The sequence below is a fragment of the Lacerta agilis genome, chromosome 6, assembly GCF_009819535.1.
Source record: "Lacerta agilis isolate rLacAgi1 chromosome 6, rLacAgi1.pri, whole genome shotgun sequence".
Classification (NCBI taxonomy): Eukaryota; Metazoa; Chordata; class Lepidosauria; order Squamata; family Lacertidae; genus Lacerta; species Lacerta agilis.
In genome coordinates, this window is record NC_046317.1 from 1,275,777 (window position 1) to 1,290,948 (window position 15,172).

At 42.2% G+C, this 15,172-nt stretch overlaps 1 protein-coding gene across 4 annotated transcripts in view; it reads right to left on the minus strand.

Moving 5' to 3' along the window:
• RGL1 (ral guanine nucleotide dissociation stimulator like 1) overlaps nucleotides 1–13,440 on the minus strand; it is a 107,280-nt gene extending 93,840 nt beyond the window's left edge. For 2 of the 4 annotated variants that reach the window (XM_033151170.1, XM_033151167.1), the window contains exons 1-2: nucleotides 13,394–13,440; nucleotides 270–380 (exon numbers count right to left, since the gene is read on the minus strand). In XM_033151170.1, the coding sequence (XP_033007061.1) occupies nucleotides 270–380; nucleotides 13,394–13,438 (156 nt within the window). In that variant the 5' untranslated portion in view covers nucleotides 13,439–13,440. Of the gene's footprint in view, nucleotides 1–269; nucleotides 384–1,419; nucleotides 1,484–13,393 lie in introns of those variants that run through there. The other 2 variants (XM_033151169.1, XM_033151168.1) reach the window with 2 other exon arrangements.
• Between the last annotated feature and the right edge of the window lie 1,732 nt (nucleotides 13,441–15,172).

A 15,172-nucleotide genomic window follows, 5' to 3' on the forward strand; every position in this document is an offset into this window, starting at 1 on the left:
GTGTGTGTGTGTGTGTGTGTGTGTGTGTGTGTAAAAGCTGCATCGAATATAAAAGCTTCACCCAAATTCTTAAATTTCAGGTCTTGTGCTCAGAGATGAAGAACCAAATGCAAAAGGAAACCAGCAAGAATTTTAATGTTAAAATCAGGCTTTGGCACCATTTCACAGTACACTTGGACTTCAGCTCTTTCAACCAGGACTCCAAAGTCCACCAAGCATTTGTACAAGATGCCAATCTGACATTTTTATTTTTTTATTTTTTTACTCACCCCTAGCCATCTTGCTCCTTTATTAGCAGCCTGTTGAATCTGCACTCTTTTGAGGGTGACATGGTAAACTGCGCCTTCCTCTACCTCTTCACCCCAATCCTGAATTGAGCTCTGCCGCAGGAAGAAAACAAACGCTTGACTTAAAACAACAACAACAACAACAACAACAGGTTGTTTCCACCAACAGCTGCAGAACTTGTTGCTGAGGACTCACTGCACAGCACAAGTGGTGCAAAGCAAAATGCAACTATCACAGAGGAAGACAAGATACTTGCCAACGGAGGCTGGTCTCTGGGATATACTTGGCAAGCTCTTCTCGCCTGTGGTATCAGGATACCATGAGTTTCCACTTAGCTTCCCCCCATCCCCACCACACACAATCGGCTAGGACTGCACATATTTCAAATAGTTTTACCATGTCTTTTCACAAGGAAATGCTCCCAACTTACCGCCAACTAGCATTATCATTACTTTTACTACTGCAGAGATAGCTGCACGTTTACAGATAGTCCTCTAACAGGCATTTAAATTACAGAAAATTAAATTACAGAAAACCTTCATTTATGATCTTAGACTATGTCAGGATTTTTGTTTAAAACATATTTTTTTCAGGATGTGCAAGGGTTATCCGTCTTAGTGATGTCCACCAAAGTTTGCTTGTTTTTTAAGTCACACATGCCAGAAGGCTGAGAGGAAAAACGATCATAACATCTCTTAAACTGGATTGGAAATCTGTTCTGCAACAAACCTCTGGGTCTGTTGATTAATATAGATTAAAGCAGCTCTTTGTGGCTGACCAAGGAAGAAAATATCCCCCGTTTATCAAAAAGTTTATCCAGCTAGCTTCCTTTCCTAACTGTTCCCGCCGCCCCATATTCCTTCCCTCACCAAAGCGCAGGGACAGAAAAGTTCATTAGTTTGCAGAGAAGCATCGTTTCAACAATAGCGATTCACACTGAGCAGCAACAGCAGTAAAGGCTTTAAAAAGATGTACTTTAAATTGCTCCCTGAAGAGCCAGCAAGGGGGAGAGAGGGAAGGAAATGTGCGCTCACCAGCTTCCCTTCAGAACAGTAAATCCGGTCCTGAAAGGAGGATTCGCTGCCTAAAAGAGAAGCCTTTAAAAAAATAGAAAGAAGGCGAGTTCATTACCATTTTAGCTCTCCAAAGCAATTTCATCCTGAGATTCCTTCTTCCCGGCCCTTTGGAGGGGCATGGTGGGTCCTGCGAGCGAGCGAGCGAGCGAGCGGCTCTTCCTTCCCAATCCCCTCGCACCAGCCAAGGCTCCTCTCCCTCCGCCTGGCGCTGCTGCTCTGCTCTGCTCTGCGCTCCGCGGCCCCGGCCCGCCCGCCTGCCCGCCTGCCTGCGCGGCCACAAAGAGCGAGCGAGCGAGCGAGGCGCGCAGACTCCGCCCCGACACACACACACACACACACACACACACACGGGGTGGTGTCAGGGCTTTCCTGTTTGTGCTTGTGCCACATAAATTCTTTCTCTTTCGGGGCTTCAAATAAAGAAAGAATTACTATCAAGTAATCTCTTGGCACTCCGCGTCTCTAAGTCGGAGCTAAGCCTCTGAAGTTGATTATCTGACGTCTCCTGATAGGCACCAGGTGCCAAAACAGAAAAGGGGGGCTCCCTCCCGCTTCCCCGCCCGGACAAAGGAGAGAGGAGGGGGCAGGCGAGGGGGTTAGTTAGCTAAACTTCTATTATCTGGACATGTCGGATCATTAAATCGGAATGACCCCAGGGGAGGTGCTGCTCACCATGGAAAGTGGTGTTGCTAAGGGGAAGAAGAGGGATAAGCACATCTCCCAAGGCAACAGGAAATGGTACTTCAAGCTCCAAAAAGTCACCAGGGCTAGAAATGCACCTGATGAAGTAGCAGGCTCTAGCCAGCAAAAGGCACAGCAAAGAGGAATGTGCTCGTCTTTAGAGTTCCACAGGTCTCTGTCATTTTTTAAACCTGAAAACTATTTTTCACCCAATTAGTCTGGAGCCACGACTATTTCCAAATGATCACAGGGGTTCGTAGTTAAAGGGACGGAAAGGGGGAGGGAAAGAGAGCATTTCCACAACTGAAGTTGAAAGTGCCATTCAGCTTTTTCACACTGGCTGTGGCACACACAAATATGGTTCATGTGCAACAGAGCAGAGATCAAACATACACTGCAGACATTTACGTTAAGGAAGTCTCACATGGGGAAATGCTGTTAGACCCATGAATATATAAGGAATCAAACTTCCCAAAAAGTAACACAGGAAATGCAAAAGTAGCAGAAGGGAAATACCTTCGTTAGGACCAGCTAAAATGTCACACAACGATAGTAAGCCCTTTGAGTTCTCCAGGCTGGATGATAACCTTCCCCATCCAAAAAAATAAAATAAAAAATGATGTTCCTGGCAATGCTGGAAAAGCCCAAAGGCCATAGCTGTCAACTTTTCCCTTTTCTTGCGAGGAACCCTATTCAGAATAAGGGAATTTCCTTTTTAAAAAGGGAAAAGCTGACAGCTATGCCAAAGGCTGATCCATATTGGCGTTTAATATGGATTTGAAACAGTTTGTGTCTTTTCGATTGATTGATTGATTGCAGCACCCACACAATGTCCTCCTCATCCAAGTGGGAGCCTGTACTTTCCCCCTGCTAAATTCAGATTTTCCCAGTCTGTGGATAATCCAAAAAGGGGAGAAAATCCAATATAAAATCACACATTACCTGACAGTGGATGCACTGAAGTGTATTGTGTGGGTGGGCTTTTTGTGCAGTGACATTTTGCTGAGTGCCATCTATTGTTGCACCCACAATTCTCACTTTCTTTCTATAAGCTCAAAGCAAAGGATGATGCCTGCTTTTTTCCACCAGTTGCTGCAGAAGGCAGGTTCGCAGTATTTTTATTTTAAAAAGAGCTCTTACGTGCAGAGCTGCTCTTGCACAAAACAGGTGTATTAAAAATAAAATTTAATTAATTTAAATTTAATTAATTAAATCTCTATGCTGCCCTTCCTTCATCCAAAGATAACAGGGCAGTTTACAATATAAAATTTATCCTTGCAGGCACAGGAATCAGGAAAGTTAAACTCAGTGTGGCTGACTTCTGAGTGGATATTTGGAAGACTGCAGTGGAAATGATTAGATAATGACACAATGATTTGTTTCTAAGAAATAAAATATCTGGAGGCGAGGAAAGGGTTCTACTTTGAAAAAACACATCCAAAGCTCAGTTATAGGGCACCACAAATCAAGATGGATCTAGACTCCACAGTAAAGTTGCATTCAAGTTGAAAAAACATGAATTTTCTCTTCTTTCAAGCATTAAAAGCCTGGTGGTCATCACATAAAGATGATTAAATAAAGTATGTCAGAATTAAGAAAAAGGAAAAGAGTTTGTACACACGCTGTGAACACCAACAATTAGGTGTTCCCACAACAGGAGCAGCACTGGTCTGTTAAAAAAATCTCCAGTATAATACAGTATAATAGTTAATAATAATAATAATAATGATAATAATAATAATAATAATAATAAAATTTAGGGATGCAGGTGGCGCTGTGGGTTAAACCACAGAGCCTAGGGCTAGCTGATCGGAAAGTCGGCGGTTTGAATCTCGGTCCCTATATATATATATATATATATATATATATATATATATATACATAATGGAATATATATGATTAGCTAGTATTTTGAAACTTTATTAAGAATAATGGTGAATGATAAGAAATAGTTACAAAGTTACCAAAGTATATTAGTATTGAACGCAGTTGAGAGAACGGGGAAAGTCCCCCAGATAAGATCTGAAACTAGAATTAAACAATTATTCAGTTAATGTTCCTGTGTAGGTATGTATAAGTCTTTTTTCTGTTATTGTTGTTGTTTTAATGTGTTTGTTGTTCTTTTTTTGTTTTATGTCAATTGTTCTTGTATGATGTATTTTGCATTTGTTGTTTATTGTAGAAAATAATAAAATTTCTTTAAAAAAAATGAATCTCGGTCCCTGCTCCTGCCAACCTAGCACAAAGTGCAAGTAGATAAATAGGTACCGCTCCGGCGGGAAGGTAAACGGCATTTCTGGTTCGCCAGAAGCAGCTTAGTCATGCTGGCCACATGACCCGGAAGCTGTACGCCGGCTCTCTCAGCCAATAAAGCGAGATGAGCACTGCAACCCCAGAGTCGTCCACGACTGGACCTAATGGTCAGGGGTCCCATTACCTTTACCTTTACAGTATAATTTATTTGAGGTGAACCCCATCAGACCTGAGACTGACTTCTGAGCAGATTTGCACAGAATTGGGTATTACAATGTGACATAGCCATGGCGAAAATTGAGACGGGGTGCTCTTTATTCTGGGTTAGTTAATCCAAAATACTTTTGTCTCTGGTTCCACCCACCATTGGTTCTTGGTCTGCTCACTGCTGGCAATGCAGCCCCTCCCTAGCAGAAAATAAGGATGTCCATTCAGCCTCATCAAGTAAAAATGGAATTAACAAATACTACGATGTAGCATTTTGAAGCACCAGTTATTAGCTCTGCTAAATTGATTTAACAGACATACTGGGTATTCATTAGGGGACCTGAGCTTACTCAGATAAATTTCTTTTGGCTCTAAAATCACACACAACCTCAAATTAATCAAATAACTGAATCAGTATTATTGTCTATATTTTATCAAGATTTAACTATGCCAAAATTTTATGAAAACTTGCCAGAATTTAAACAGATGACCATTTCCTCTTTTAAAATGCATTACCGTAATTTATCTATATTATTTTGGCTATACTTAATGTTTTGGCTATACAGGATCATCCACCCTTAACTATTTGTAGGCACTAATTTACTCAAATTTTATCAAAGGTATTTTCTGGTCTCATGGAGTTCCAAGAAACTTCTGAAGGGAAGGGAAATAGGGAACAGGACATTTCATTTCTTTGTTCTCAAATGCCCTTGGTCAAAGGAAGTGTCCGAATTGGCTTGTAGGAAGAGCTTAGAATGAGTCTATGATAACAGCTATTGCACTGTAGAGAGAGCAAGATTAAAAAAAACAACACAATATAGTCTTATCTGGTAATCTGAAATGTTTACTTGATTAGAACTGGGATTTTCAATATCTCTGGTTTATCCATTTCCTAGAACTACTAGGGAAAACAGTAACAATAAGCACATACATGTCTTGCAAAATTGCTGGAACCAAAGCCAACTGTGTAATTACCACGGCAGTTGAGAGCAAAGAAATCAGAGCTTCTTTCCCTATTCTGAAAGTAAAGTCAGAAGGAAACATTTGCCAGCATCTAAGTAGGAATACAATTTGAATGTCTCTGAGCTCAGGCATGGGATGTCACGTGTCATGACCTCAGTATTATAGGACTCCCACCCCAGGGAGGCTGGCCATAGTCCAACTTTGCAAGTTTTCAATTTAAAAAAGCAAGTAAGGGCTTTTATTTTCAAAGATTTGCTATAATCCATGGTAACGTTCAATTTGGAATAAATAAATGGTTTCTGGCACTTTGAGTGTTTTTCTCTTTGATTCTGAAGTGGTTTTGTAACAGATTTAAAAAGGTAAGGAACTAGAGTATTCCTACAGAATGCTTGCTCTGAGACCAGCTAGGAATGTCAACTAGGTGTTCCTTGGCAGATCTAATTAGTAAGGCTGCATTCTGGCAGGTCTTGGGGGCTGAAATGCCAATATACATTAAAGCCACCCTAGTTCTACCAGTCTTATCCACTTGAATCCCAAGCACCACTGCACCAGAAGTAGCAGCTAATGCTTCTGAAAGAGGGCAACCTATGTCCCATCTACCCACCCAAACCTTTCCATGGCTCCACTTACATAAAACTCAGCTAGCCAATAAAACTCACTATCAGATACAATAGTAAAAAGAACTTTCATGTTCAGAGGTAGTATACCTCTAAATAGCTAAAGGTAAAGGACCCCTGGACGGTTAAGTCCAGTCAAAGACGACTCTGGGATTGCGGCGCTCATCTCGCTTTCAGGCCGAGGGAGCCGGCATTGGTCCAGAGGCAGCTTTCTGGGTCATGTGATGTGGCCAGCAGGACTAAGCCGCTTCTGGCACAACGAGACACTGTTATGAGTGCCAGAGCGCACGGGAACACTGGTTACCTTCCTGCCACATCGGTACCTATTTATCTACTCAGGGGCATCTTAGCCATAGAGGCTAGTGGTGCAGGGCACCACGGCACCACGTTCTGGAGGGCACCAGGGAAGAGGCGGAGGCTGGACACGGCGCCTCCCGCATCAGCTCGCCGCCCCCGTCCACCTCCACCATGCTGCCCAGAGCCTCCGTCCTGCCGGAGGAGCCGCCCTCCAGCCGCTGTCCGCCCAGAAGGCAAGGCTGCCTCTCGCCTTTTCCGTCTCTCCCTCGGTGAAGAGACCCTCAGGGCATGGTGGCGGGAGCTGCTGAAGCACGAAGGTGCACCATGACACACACACTTCTCCAGACCCTCACAGCGCGAGGGCTGCCGCCTGTTCCTCGCCACCAGGAGCCAGCACCTGTCCTGACCTAGAAACGGTGAAGAAGTGAGGGAGGGAGGAGGTCTACATTAGTCTGGGGAGCTACAAAAATTATACAATAAAACAATTGTTACTGAGAGCCAATTGAGGCATTACAGAAAAGGGCATAATTTTGGGAACCGCAATGGCATGTAAATACTGATGTGGACATAATACTTTGCACACATTTCAGTGACAGATGCTTAAACAGAAGTGTGTCCTGCAATTTCACTGGTGATTTTGATCTTACTGTGAGCCTTTGACATGTTATCATGCTATAAAACAGAGAATGCTGCAGACTCTCAGAAGCCCAGCTCAGCATCCAGCATCAAGAGGTAAGAAAATGACGGTGTGACATTTTAAGCTGACCCACTGCAAAAAGTCAGCTTGCTACATCTCCCCTCCTCTGCTTACATGTCTCCAAAATGACAGGAAGGGAGGCCAGGAACCCAAAGCCATTTGTGCACATCTGGGCCAAAAAGTGGAAATGGAATCAGCACCACCCAGCCACCCAAACTGGCACATTTATTTACCAGTTAATTTATTTCTACTACTTATTTATTTAGATTGCATACATTCACACTGATTCTTGATTAGGTTTGGCATGCTGTGACTCTCCATGAGAAGCCATGGCTGCCGTGCGGACTGGCAACTCCACCCTTGCAGTTGGTGCAGGGATAGGGACGTAGTACTGCCTTGACTGCAGTTTCTAGGGCAGTGGTGGGCAACCTGTTGCCCTCCAGATGTTGCTGGCCTACATCTCCCATCACTCCTGACCCTTGGCCATGCCAGCATCTGGAGGGCCACAGGTTCCCCATCCCTCCTCTAGAGAGAAAGGTATCAGTCCTTCTGTCCATAATTTGCACTGGAGAATAAGTTTAGCTATGCATGCATGCACAACTTAAATCGTACAGCTGACAAGCTCTGTGGATAAAGTCTAAATTGCATTCCCAGTACAGGATTTTCCAAGGCTCATAACTTGTTTAATTCAAAGCCAAAACTCTCAGCACTTCCCAGCGAGAGCAGTTTCCATGCCAAATGTCTATCTGGCGCCTGCATTTTTCAATACTTGCAGTCTTCATCCCTACCAGTCTATGCTGCAAATAGGGGCCTAAGGGTGGTAGCGACAGTCTTTACTATCTAGCGACAGTCATGCTAGAAAGCCTTCCCTGGTTTTGCTTTGCTCCCTTATTTTATTGAAAGACCTAGATATTGATTTATCTCTCAGTTTCAGCTTCTCTCGGTCTCTCATTTTTTCAGTCTTAAGTTCAGTTCTCCACATTTCTGATCATGGTGATTTTTTTTAAGTCCTCATGAAAAATTTAGTGTAGATTCTTCCCAATATTTTTGTATGCAATTTTTGCCTGACATATGCATTTTTGCAAGCAATTTTCCCTAAAATAGCATATTTTGTATGTTATTTTCTTGAATATCTGCATTTTTATACACATATAATATACAATTTTTAAACACATACAATGTTACGTAATATACATGTCTTGGTACACATTATTTGGTTGGAGAACAGTGTTACAAAATTTGGAGAACTGTGACTTTTCACAGAGAGCTGTGACCTATATGACTTGGCAATGATTTAGAAAGTGCAAATACGGTGGGTTCACATTAAATTCAAAACCAGACTTCATTTCTCCCTCATCCTCATTCTGGACTAACACTAAAGCTAGAAACAAAATAGAAAATTCTTTCCAGTAGCACCTTAGAGACCAACTGAGTTTGTTCTTGGTATGAGCTTTCGTGTGCATGCACACTTCTTCAGATACCATTTCACACTTCTTCAGATACTAAAGCTAGAGAAAGAGAATGGAAGATGGCATGATGAACTATGGCTACTTGTGACTGGTACAGAAAACATGCAAAACCTGTCTGACCAGACACAATAATGAGACAAGGAGAAGTGACTGTACATCATGGGCTGTGATGGCTCCATCAGACTACCTAATCCTCTTAAAGGACTATTGTCAGCTTTATAAATTCATGAATAGCAGTTTCCACAGGCCCTCCCAACCACTGTAGCAAGCCACACCCTTTGAGTTAATGCAGCAAAGTGACAGGTCACAGGCATAAGTAGTACCTATGTTGCTCTACTATGCGGGCCACACTTTCCCCCAAGAAGCCTGGGCATCATGGCAAGTTAATGTTTAGCAGCTCTTCTGCTGTGAATCCTTTTCTTGCCTTCCCTCTCTGCTCAGGAACTGGATGCTTGCCCACATTTCTTATATTTAACTAGTTCAAAGCACAAGGACTTTGTCCCTTCCCATCCATGCAGGTGCAATAACTCGGCTTAAGTTTGACTCACTCAGTTCCAGTAATCACTCATTTCAAAGGTGCCAGCCATGTAGCTTTATTACTTCCAAAAAGGTCAGTCCATTCAAAAGATTAAGTTTTATACATGCAAAGCCCTACAGGCTTGTTGAATGCCTAGGCCAGATTTTGTGGCTTAAACGCTAAAATTAACTCCGTGCTCTTAGAGTAGACATCCAAATTAAAACTTATACAATAACAACATTCTCAGGTGTGGGGATCGGTAAAAATAACACCAACCAAAATCCATAAAACAATATCCCTTTTGGCATCCCTACCCACTTGCCTTTTACATTCCAGGGGAACATATTTGAGCTTAAAAAAAAGAAAAGAAAAATCCCTCAAACTGCCTCCTCCCCTCCCTTCAAAATGGCATAAAACTGTTTCCTACTCAACGTCATTTGAAGGTTTTTTCGGTTGAGCCCCTTCCAAAGATTCAGAGCCCCCCCCCCTCACAAAACTAACTTCCTCTGCGTTAAGACTTGACCCCATAACAGTCTTTAAGCCAAGGGACATCAGGCAGGGATTCAACTTGTGTGTCACCACCTATTAGTAAAGGCAGAAGCAGAAGAGGCCAACCAAGGAAGCCTTTTCCCATCAATAGGCAAGAGCAGGTCAAGTGACATTTTCCAATCCCTAGAAGAATTTCTGGGTCGGGATTTAGCAAAAGGCCTGCTCTTGCTGCTTGCAGATTGCCTATCCCTCTGCCTTAGCTTAACTGAAGGAGAGATAAATCTAGGAGTCAAACTACAGCAGACACTAAATGTTGGCAACTACATCTGGGTTGCTGCTGCTGCTGCTAGTATGGTAAGTACTAAGCCTGGGGAGTGGACGACTTCCATCAGGACTGCGGTGCACAGGGAGGAAAGTTTAACTTATCCTTTCCCAACCAAGAGCCCTCCCAATGTTTTGGATCACAATTCCCAGCATCTCTGACCATGGATCATACTGGCTGTGGTTTATAGGAGCTGTACTCAGTTCAGTTCAGTAAGTTTATTATCCTAGCCAAAGGCCATGACATAATCATACAGCACAGGCAATATAAGATATATAATACAAAAATATAAAATATAAAACAAAACATCTACTTGAACAAACAGAACCATGTATTGTAAGCAAAACTATCAATGGGGAGCCTCCACAACTACAAACAGAGAGAGCCAGTGTGGTGTAGTGGTTAAGAGCGGTAGACTTGAAATCTGGGGAACTGGGTTCATGTCTCTGCTCCTCCACATGCAGCTGCTGGGTGACCTTGGGCTAGTCACACTTCTCTGAAGTCTCTCAGCCCCACTCACCTCACAGAGTGTTTGTTGTGGGGGAGGAAGGGAAAGGAGAATGTGAGCCGCTTTGAGTCTCCTTCGGGTAGTGATAAAGCAGGATATCAAATCCAAACTCTTCTTCTTCTATTTCAATTTAGACCTACAAATTTCCCTTACAATTTACTGCTATTTTGTCCAACTCCTTCTTCCTAATCTTTCCAGTGAGTCACAAAGGCATTAGTCACCCAACAAACCACAGAACCCTCTCTGCCAAGGAGAGACTGCTTTCTTGAACAGAGCTGTATTCTAAAACATCTGTAGGGCACAAGGTTGGGGAAGAATGGTTTAATCTCTCCCCACACCCCAGCCACAATTTCTGTGATACAATTGGCTTAAGGAAAAAAGTTCCCCAATATGCAACTACCGATGGATCATGGCACAGAGACATCTCCTTCTTTCTTCCATCTCTGAGCTATAGCTCTCCTTTCCCATCTGTGACATCCCTGCCTTCTCATCCCTTGCTCTCCACCCACCACCAATCTGTTAATTCACCCAGGCAGAAGCTCTGGCCAGGCGGGATGCAAGCCACATCTTCCCCTTCAGGGTCCTTCTTGTTGCAGCCTGGTATGAGAGACAGGCTATGGGAGAAAGCAGAGTTCTCAGAAGAAAACTGTGCAGAATCCAGTTCTCAGCAGCTTCAGTATAAAACCGCTGGTGTCAAAGGAGTTCATCTTATTACAGGAACAGGGAGTTAAGAGTTCAACCCAGACCAACGTTGGTTGAAGTCAGCAGAAAACTACTTGCAGTCTCCAGTGAAAAATTGGCAAGACATCCCTAGCCTTTTCCGACTCCAAACTATTCAGCTAACTAAACCAGCCCAGCAATGAGTTGTGTTTTTGCTGCATCCTAATTAAACTCAATGGGTTGTATCTAATGCTGTTATTCAGCTTCTGTCAATGAAACAGAGGGACAAAATACAGTGATTTCCTTTGCAGGCACCCGCACTCCTTAATCTGCCTCCAGAGAGTTGAAGGCTCCAGGAACATAGGAACCTGCCTTATCTAGAATGGACCAGTGGTCCATTTAGCTCAGTATTTTCAACATGGACTGGCAGCGACTCACCAAGATTTATTCCCAACCTCACCTGAAGACATCACGCATGCATAACATTGTACTCTATTATTGAGCTATGGCTGTTCCACAGAGTGTCAGAGCAGGCATGGGGGTGGGTGGAAATAACTGAAAATTGCTTCCCTCCCACTGATACAAGCCTTATTGTTGGCTGAACAACACTGCTGGGTGCCCCACAAAGTGGTTAGAATCCATTCCTCATCTGGATGTATTTTTCAGTACTGAATCAACTTCAATTTTGCTTCATTTCTCTTGAGCCCTATCAGTCCCATACAGCTGAGTCCAATCATTTAATTCCAGAACATTGTTTGAATATTTGTGCTTTTGTCTGATAAACAACAAAAAGCCACTTGGCTAAATCAGCTGCACCCCAGATTAGTACTGATACTCCATCCACAATCACATACTAGCTCACAGGTTACATTTTTAAAAGCCAATGAAATGCATCTGATTATCATAACTATTTGCTATAAAAAGATTAAAATTCATTCAGGGTTGTTGCTGCTGCCACCTAAATTATACTGCTGAAATGGAGAAGAAACCTTGGTGTAACCAGACTGGGATTTCTGTGAGCTTTGTTTATTTCTAGTATTCAAAGAACATTCCTGGGCTCAAAGTTCTTTAATTCTTAGTGCATCTTTTGCATCAGGTGCTGGTTGGTGGTTCTTGGGGTTGTAGTAGAAAACAAAATAGATCCTGCAAGCCTGAAGTCTGTCTACAGTATTCCTAATTTGGATAAGCAATGGCTCATCACACACACACCCCATTCACTTTAATTGGGGCCCAACTCTAATAACCACTTTGTGAGTCTCATCTTTTGTATTTAAAAACGTGTGTATGGAATGATACAAAGCACTTAATGCTCCTATTGTAAGAGAACAGATGGAATATTTGGTAGCACATTTCAGAGGGAAAGCTTTACACATTGGATTCAGCCAGGACTCAAAAGCAAGCAAGGATTAGGTCTGCCATCCTATACCCATTTAGAGTAAGCTCCATTGAGCTCAATGGGGTTAACCGCTTAGTAGTCATTATAGGATGGTGCTGTAAGACATGGTTCTTTGCTCCTGTTTTCAGTCCCAAGCAAAGGAACAGCGTTTCTTTAAAACAGATTTCCCAACTACATAAATTCCCCATAAGAAACTGTGTGCGCTTTGGTCCTTGCTGACCCCCTTATCAGTGGTGGTTTCTCCATAGGAATCAGTAGTTCTTATCTACCACAACTCATTTATGAATCTGTCTTAGTTTGGCAACATCACCTGCTGAAAGATGAAGGTGAAGAAGAGCAGGTTCTGGCTAAAAACAATGTGTTCTAACATGGTTTGGGCAGTTTGTTGTAAGGATAGGGGGGAAAGTGCATTCTGCCCTTATATAATTTGGGTCCATGCTGTGGCTGCCATTGCCTGCCATGAAAGTGCTTAACAAACACCTGTAACATGTTCAATTTCCCCATCCCCCATTTTTACAGCTGTTTATTATCAGCTGCACAATATCACCCCAATTGCATGTTTTGTGTCCAACTGTACACTTAAAAATCCCCACACACTTGCAAATGAATCGTGATTCTACATTAAGTATTACTACCCTCTACCAGTGCTTCTTTCGGGGGGCGCAGGGGGGCGCATACCCCTAAACATTTTGTGAATCTTTGTACTTTTGTCCATTTACTGTATTTATTTTTCCCAATTTAAACTAAAAAATGGTGATTTTCTTGAGTCCAAAGGAGAGTAGGCCTAAACATTTTTTTAAGAAAAAAAAAGGAATGCCCTCTACTATAAAATCCTTCTAGGCTGGAGTACATATGCTGCTTGTTTGCTATCCACCAAATTCATCAGCCGTATCAGATAGCACAAGCCAAAACAAACTCTCATGTTAATAACTAATCACATGCAGTCAGCTTACCTCCCGCATCACTAATACATGCCATACGGAAATGTGATCATCCATATACACCATATACACCTTGTGGATCTTTTCAGATGCTTCAGGAACAGGGTGCCAGGTAGCCTCCAAGGAAAGCTTCAGAGATCCAGATAGTTGTAGGAATCATTACATGCTTCCTGTACCAAATGAAGAGTCATGGTGTCAGTAGTAACCCATTTATTTTTACATCTCCATATATTCACTTTATTTGGAAGCATAACCAAGCCTTGCAAAAAAAGCTCACAAAAATTTACTAGTCTACCAAATTTTCAATAGTCTGCCTGTTCACACAATCCTTTAAGCATACTTCAGATGATTTGGAAATTATTTTCTTTCAGGTATTGCAGAAATGGAAATCATTTGTTCATAATGTGCAAATTTCAGGTACATGTCATCTTTCTGCCTGCATAGATATGCCCATGCAGCTGATTTGTATATTATAAATCCATAGCATTTTAGTGCAAGTTATTATCATGTGTTAGTCCCACAATGACATAGTACCCAACTGGCCCTAAAAGTTATAGCCTGACAATCTCAGTGTAATTGAGGGGGACAATTAAGAGCTAAGTTCTGTCCAACTAACCTTTTGGAGTTCAATTAGTGTCTCAGCAAGCATACAGGGAGGGGTGACGGAGAAGGCATCATGTGCTTAACTTTGAAAAGGCTTCCAGTAAAGCCCTCCCCCTCAACAGGGAATTCTGAGTTGAAAAAACAACAACTAATTTTACATTTAAAAGTGAATCTACCTCATCTGCACTTTGCGAAACAACATGTGGACCAAAACAGAGCCATCCTTCCAGATTTGTGCTTCTTCGGATTTTGAAATGCAGATCAATGGCATGGAACAACTCCCCTGACATGATAGAGGCGTATAGAATTATGCCTGGTGTAGAGAAAGTGGACAGGGATACCTTTATATCCCTCTCATAATACTAGAACTCACAGCCATCCAATTAATCTGAATGTTGGAAGGTTCAGACAGACAAACGGGTGTGCTTCTTCATACACTGTGGAATTCATAACCACGAGAGGTAGGGAGAGCCACCAATGTGGCTGACTTTCAGAAGATTTGACAAATTCAAAGAGAAGGGAGGAGACTCCTTGGTTTCTTCAGCTTCTGGCTGCACTGCTTTCTGCCATAGCCTCTTCCTGCTCACTAGGACACCTCAGCCTGCTCCCTCTTCTTCCTCTGACCACTCATTGTTGTCCCGCTACCACAGTGTAAAGCACAGTGTAAAGTTATATATATATACCGATATTTCCATTGCTATAGCATCTTAACATTTCAGGGACACAAAATCCCACAAATGTGGGATATAGATAAACCTGGAAAGGACTCTCTTCTGAGTTTTAGACATTTGTTTTGAAAAATAAAATAATTCCCTCACTTCCAGGGACCAATTTTTTTGTTTAAAAGAGAAAAATGTTTCTACAATTTTCTGTGATCTTATTCATGTTATAACAGCCGAGACAGAGCACCAATTTATAACCCTCAAACTTATTCTGAGACCAAATGACTTTTATAACCACGTAAAATCCAAGTCTGTACCCAGATGCCTACGTCTGTCTCTTTTTCCTTCCTTTCAAAAAGACTTTACTGAGATAGAATTTCTATAAAACAATAAAGCTACAATCTTAGCAGATTTTTTTTAAAGGGATAATTGGATTTTAAAATGAGATAACAAAAACAGTCATGATCACATTACAATAGGACAGTTTCTTTTTGAAAGGGCAAAAATCTTGCTTCAGGGAATAAGC